At 32.5% G+C, this 7,257-nt stretch overlaps 1 protein-coding gene across 1 annotated transcript; it reads right to left on the minus strand.

Annotated features, from left to right (window-relative positions):
• Positions 1-402: 402 nt before the first annotated feature.
• On the minus strand, positions 403-1,572 carry LOC119614229 (segmentation protein even-skipped-like). The gene is made up of 2 exons (XM_037970362.1): positions 1,408-1,572; positions 403-1,268 (listed from the first exon to the last, which is right to left on the minus strand). Exons 1-2 carry the CDS (start codon positions 1,541-1,543, stop codon positions 403-405), a joined length of 1,002 nt encoding a protein of 333 aa, XP_037826290.1. The 5' UTR covers positions 1,544-1,572.
• Positions 1,573-7,257: the final 5,685 nt, after the last annotated feature.

Below are 7,257 nucleotides of genomic sequence, written 5' to 3' on the forward strand. Positions count from 1 at the left end.
TTTTATTAATTTAAAATTAAAATTTTGATTAAAGTCTTAAAAACTAAAATATAAATTTGTATTTTGTTATTAAAATCTAATAATTAAACTATTTACATTATAATTATATATAAATACTAACAATTATAAATATAAAAAATTTGTTTTTGTACAATTTTTGAGTTTTTGTTTTGATTTTGAGATTTTTGTTTTTGTTTTAGCACCACAATCACATTTTTAAAAAGTTTGGTTATTTTTTTTTTCCCCCAGCAACTGCAAGCAGTTTGCTTAAATTCTGTTTAGAACTAGACTAGACTATGACCTAGGGCTTAGGCTTCAGTCTTGTAGGGTTTGAATAGTTTGGGTTTGGATTCAGCGTTTAGAGAAGTTTGTGGTGGTGGTGACATGGAAGAGGCAGGACGTTTAAACCGAATTGCTGGTGGTGGTGGTGAGGGTGGGCATTAGAAGTCCTGAATTGGCGGATGAGGAGGCGGCATTGAAGTGTAAATTTTCATGTTGGGCAGGTTGCAATAAAGGCAAAGTAATGGGTTGTTGTACACTGGTTCTTAAGGGACTCAAACTGCGATCAAATACTTTAGTATGATCCGAACCGGCGGGACTCAATGACAAGGTGGAGGAGTGAGGCGAGGAGGATGATTGCAAATCCAAGGGGGGAGTTTGAGTTTTATTGGCATAGTTCGCATGAGGCATGGCACCCAACATTGAGGGATAAGCAGCAGCGGCGGCAGCAGCAGCCATGGGATTAGCCGACATATGAGGAGGCATGGCATGAGCTAAATGATGAGCAGCTGGTTGAGGACGTTGGGGAATGTGATAAGGATTGTAGCGGTATTGTCCATAGGGATTGTGGCCATGTACTGGCATGGAGGGCATGGCGGTGGCTAACATGGGATTGGCAGCAGCAGCGGGATAAGGAGGATAAGGCATACCCACACTATTGGCAGCAGCTTGCAAAATGGAAGCAGCGAAAGCGGGATCTGAGTAAACAGCAGCATAAGGCCAGGCGACGGCAATACGTTGACGCTTATCCTTCATGCGACGGTTTTGGAACCAAACTTTAATGGTCGACTCAGGCAAACCCAATTGGGCAGCCAATTCACAGCGGCGTGGTCTGGAGACATAGTTTTCCTTGTAGAATTCCTTTTCCAAACGAGCCAATTGATCCCGGGTAAAAGCAGTACGATAACGGCGTACTGAGGGATCGGCGGGAATTTCACAAGAATTGTTACGGCTGCCATTTAAAGAGGTATCAGGACTGGATAAACATTCTAAAATTAAAACCAAAAAAAAAGCAAGAAATTAATAAAATTGTTTTTTTTTATATAGAAAATTAAGTTTAAACTTAATTCTTTGGGTTTTTTGGAGTAGTTTTTTTTAAAAAAAAAAAAACTCTTTTAGAAAACTTACCAGTAGGAGAGGGTGGTGGAGTTTGTGGTTTGCCATATTGGCCAGTCATTAAATCCACTACTAAGGGTTTTTGTTCATTATTATCATGATGGATATTGTGATGATTTTCCATGGTGTATGATCTGTATCCTTGCATATTGTAGGAGTTGTTGTTTTTAATTAAGTTTTAAATGAATTTTTTTTAAAAAACAATATTTTAGTTTTTTCTTTCACTTTATCACGTTCTTTTTCTCTTTGTTATACAAAATAAGCGCAATAAATTCTTTTAGTAAATTATTAAATATTTTTCTTTTTTAGTTAATTTGTTAAATTAGTTGAAATGATGTGTTGCTTGTTGTGAAGCTACAGCTCAAGTGTGCCTTACTCAACTACCCCAGGATGCTTTTATACCACTACCCAGCGAAGTGAGAGGCTAAATAAGAAGTTAAAGGCGTGCTCTTTAACGGGAAATTACCACCAACAACAGTGTGTGTGGTGTGTGTTTGTGTGTATGTTTGTACCTAAATCTATACAACCAATGAGCAACAACAATTATGCTTCTTTAGAGAGGTATACAAATGTCTAATAACTATATTATAATTCTCTTCTATTACAAAATTCTCTTGTTTTTTTTTTCTTCAAATGTAAAGTGTAAATTTGAGAGAACTATGGGTGGTCATTTACATTTACTAGCTCTCTCTCTCTATATTTTACATAGTACTCCTGTCCTGTCATTATTGCCTATATTAGTCGTTGCTGTTGTTGTTTTTCTTATTATAGCTGCTGGCAGAACTGCTGTTTCTCAATTATTTTGTACTAAACGCAGATGATAATGTGGCAATGACAGCGATTACGATGTCAGAACAATGGTTATAAAAAAACCTCATACTCTTACTACTTACTATACTATATGTAGTATGTTGTACATACATATTTTGTAAAAACATTTCCAGGAAAACACATTATGATTCGTTAAAAATTATAAAAAAAAAAACTACAGATACATATTAAAAAGGACACTAGCAGTTACTAAAAACCAAAAAGTCTTTCTTGAATTATTAAAAAATTATAACTTAAATAATGTACAGCAAAAAACAATAGCCTATATAATTGAGCTATCAGGATCTTTAATATGCTTTAGATAATTTCATATTCATAGTCCTTAGCATAATACAAATACATACAATAACATTCAACTATATATATCTCTTGCTCTCATTCTTTCACATTGCCCCAACTTACATAAACGGTTAGTGGAGCAAGGATGCCACTTACTACAAATCGCTAACCCCCCAACTACATTAAAAATATCACCCAAAATGCTCTTAAATATTGATAAGTTTCTTCTATTAGTTAAGTGAGAATTTCTTTGATCTTGGATTAAAAATGATCAGTATGATCATACAGTAAATGTCTTATCACAAGATCAATATTCTTAATCTTAATTCTGTCGAAATGAATTTCTAATGCTCTGATCCATCACATACATATACAGTTAGTGGAGCAGGGATAACACTTACTACAAATCACCAACTCCCAAATACATTAGAAATATCACCCAAAATTGCTCACAGATTTTGCATGATCTGAATTATATATGATAAGCATGATCATACAGTAAATGACATAACAAAATCAATGGATCTTCATCCATAATAGTAGTAAAATAGTGTTTACAATTCGATAGTCCTGTTTTAATTCTGTCAAAATGAATTTCTTATGCTCACATACTCACTCTCCTCTCCGACACATATATAGTTAGTGGAGCAAGGATGCCACTTGCTGCAAATCGCTAACCCCCCAACTACATTAAAAATATCACCCGAAATGCTCTCAGATATTAATAGTTTCTTCTATTAGTTAAATGAGTATATCTTTGATCTTGGATGAAGTATGATCAGTATGATCATACAGTAAATTGCTTAACAAGATCAATAATCTTGATCCATAACTTTGTATTAAATAAAGTTTACAATTCGATAGCCCTGTTTTAATTCTGTCAAAATGAATTCCTTATGCTTTCATTCTCACACTCCTCTCCAACATACATGTACAGTTAGCGGAGCAAGGATGCGACTTACAACAATTCGCGGAACCCCAAAAACAATTACAATTATCACCAAAAGTTCTCTTAAAAGTTGAAATGTTTCTTATTTTAGTTGAATGAAAATGTCTATGATCTTAGTTTAAGTATGATCAGCATGATCATACAGTAAATCACTTAACAAGATCAATAAACTTGTATTAAGTAGATCTTGAAATACAATAGCCCCCGTTTTAATTCTGTCATAATCCTTTTGCTAATTTTACTACTTTTATTTCATTTAATTACTATAGATTATCGGAAGATATCAGAACAACAGACCCCCTTGAAGAAACTGGAAGTTTAACAGAATTAGTGCTGAACATTAGTTCTAAATTTAAAAGGAATGGATGGAAAAGTAAATTTGCTGATGAGCAGCATTCATGTTGGACAATTCGCAATAAAGGCTAAGTCATGTGCCACTCTGCCTCTGAAACTTTAAGTATGTACTCAAACTGCAAAAAAAAAAATACTTAAGTACGATCGGAACCGGCGAGACTCGACGACAAAGTAGAGAAAGATTCATGTTGGGTAAGTATCTATAAAACCAAATAGCTCACTCTGCACTGTTCTCCTAAAATACTCAAATTACGATCAAAAACTTTAGTATGATCAGAACTGGTAGAACTTCACGACCAAGTACCAGGGGGGCGCATAAAGATGATCCTTTCCAAAATATTGATTGTTGTTGGTAAACATAGATGGTACATAATATAGAGAGATAAGCCGCAGCAGCCCTAGAATTGACGGATATGTAAGGTGTCATGTCATAAGCTAAATGAATGGGTTGCGGCCTATGGAGATTGTAGGATGTAATAGATTTTGTAGCGCTACTAAGATTGCGTTCAATTGCAACTTACTGATCAGGAAGATGTTTGCTATAAACGCAAAAGTAATGAGATGTTCTAGGACAAATCTTAAGAGATTGAAGTTGCGATCAAAACCCAATTTGTTTCAACCTTTTAAATCTGTTTTAAACTTTATCGATCAAAAAGCGATTGTCTATCTTGGTCTTTGGGGATCATTGAAAACCCCTATTGGTATGAGGAAGATTCAATGTAATGTATTGTTCTGCGATGAATCTTAGGAGACTGAAATAGCGATATTAAACCGAACTTTTAATCTTTCTATATCAAATTTGAACTTAATTGATCAAAAAGCGATTGTCTATCTTAGTCTTGGGGGATCATTGAAAACCCCTATTGATAATGAGGAAAATTTTGCAGGCGGCCATAAACACAAAGTAATGAGTTGTTCTACGATGAATCTTAAGATACTGGATTGGTGATCAAAACCAAAATTTTTCAATTTTTCTGAATCTGAATTTTATTAATCAAAAGCAATTGCCTTTTTTGGGTGGATTGCTTGAAAACCTTATTGATGATGAAGAATTTTCATTGTGGGCAGGTTGCACATGGTATATTTAGGGTTATCTACCGATTTGAATAAATAAAAACTTAAGAACAGAGTCTTTCTAATCTCAGAATGTTTTGCCTTTTAGATTCTAAGGATAGAAAATGTTTTTCTTCTAAATTTAACATCTATTTATTAAAAATCGATCGCTTTTCTTTCTGTTATCTACAGATTTCGTAGTGCCATAAAACCCGTATCTTGTTATTATTGGATAATGGTATAAAAGTTTTGTATTCTTTGCTAACTTCACTAGGAAAAGTTCATTAAATTGCTTTAATTTTTAATTCCTATAATTTTTGCATTTGCAGAGAGTGGGAATATGATCCTTACTTTTCTCATAACATCATCTGTAGTTATTAAAGGTATAACTTTCTCATGAATGTTTTGGGAATGTCATCATTACGTTTTTACAGTTCTTCTTGGTCCTAAATGTTATAAGAACAAATGTATGGAAACATATGTAAGTTTTCTTTCAAAACAAACTCTAAATATCAACGTTGTTATTCATGGATCGATTTTGATCTCAATGAACTCCTTTTTCTTCTTCCATATTTTGTTTTTAAAGCATTTTTCAGTTCTATTGAAGAAATGCGCTATCTTTTATTGCAAACTCTTTAAGAATCCATGGAGTAATGATCGTAACTCAAAAAATCTCAATGAAAGAACTATAAAGCGTCAAATGTGACCATTATGAATCTGAAAATCGGGACATTAAGCGAAATGGAAATGTACTTATGCTTTAAAAACGTGCCAGTTCCAAGCAAATTACGTTTTTATCAATAACAAATCAACTGATCTTCACTTAATACTCAAAGTTATCGCTGTCACGATCAATATGATCGAATAATCAGTTTTACGTCGAAATTAGATCAAAATATCTTGGTAATGATATTATCTCATATATCATCCCTCATGGACATTCTTAGGACTTACGTTCAGGAAACTGAGTTTCTGAATATCGAACAATAATACTTTCATTGATCACTTTATAAGGTTTTCGTTCTAAGCAACATTTTTCATGAAAAAGATTGCAAAACCGATTTCTTCGGATTTGATGTAGTATACAGCATCCTATTAACCTATCTAACCATTCCTATAACTACAACATCATTCAGATCTTTACTCTGCCAAGAATCGATCTTAGTCAATTGGAAGTTTTCTCTCCGGGAAATAACATTTACTTGGGATTTTTACGATCCCTTTAGAATCCCCAACTATAGAGACAAATCCCTAAATCTGGCAAGACTGTGGGGGAGTAAACCAGATATTACAAAACTCTCTAAAGGAGAAGAAAACTAAACAAAACAACAATAACAAAAACAACTGTGATAATTGTATATTTATCATCAAAGTATTAAAACATTAAGGGTGTGGTATTGATATAGTGGTATGAAATATATTATAGAATGGGGGCACTTTTCTCTCAATTCTCGCAATACATACTTACATATGTATGTATGTGTATATAAATTTATAACCAAATGCTTATTTAAACACTCTCAAACCAAACCAAAGCAGCCATTATTATACCTTTTAGTATGTTTTAGTATTTTTATTTAGTTCCTCCACCAAAAATTATCTTTTAAGTTTGAGTTTGTGCGTTTTATTTTAAATTAAATTATTATATGTATCTACTTTCTCTCTAACCCCGCCATTTGTATGCCTTCATTGTTTCCGCTCAATTCTATTTTATTAGTTGTTTTTTGGTTTTATTTACATTATTTGGATTTTAATGGTAAAATTTAATATAAAATCAGTATAAGTGTTTAGGTAGTTATTTTGTATAATAATATTTTCGTATAATACTTTAAATTTATTCTTTATTAAAACAAATTTTATGGCTAATATTTGAGTTTATGGTACAAAATTGAGAATTCAAGTCTTTTATTCGTTATAAAAGATATTCCTAAGAAATTATGGGATATTTTGCATGTTTAAAGATGATAGAAATCGAAACTGTTCTTCGAAATGTCTAGTTTAAATCAAAAATTAACTTTTTTTCAAAAAAATCAAAAATATACTTCTATCACCAAAAGATTGATTCTTCATTTAAGATCGACAAAAGATCGTTCTTTTAGCAAATGATCAATATTTCACCTAAAGCTCGTTCTTTTACCAAAAGATCATTAATTTATATCATGGTCTCACTTTTCCTCAAAAAACTGACTTTTCTCAAAAAGATCGATATTTTATAGAAAGATCGTTCTTTCGCTAAGGACGTCGATATCACTTTTCATCGAAGAATCAACTTTTGCACTGAAATATTTTAAACGAAAAGATACTTCTATAACCAAAAGTTTAATTAATGCTTTATTTAAGATCGACAAAAGATCGTTCTTTTACCAAATGATCATTTATTTATTTAACGATCTCAC

This window comes from Lucilia sericata, unplaced genomic scaffold (assembly GCF_015586225.1).
Source record: "Lucilia sericata isolate MDLA Ls3-8-SP2 unplaced genomic scaffold, ASM1558622v1 Contig002706F_arrow, whole genome shotgun sequence".
Taxonomy (NCBI): Eukaryota; Metazoa; Arthropoda; class Insecta; order Diptera; family Calliphoridae; genus Lucilia; species Lucilia sericata.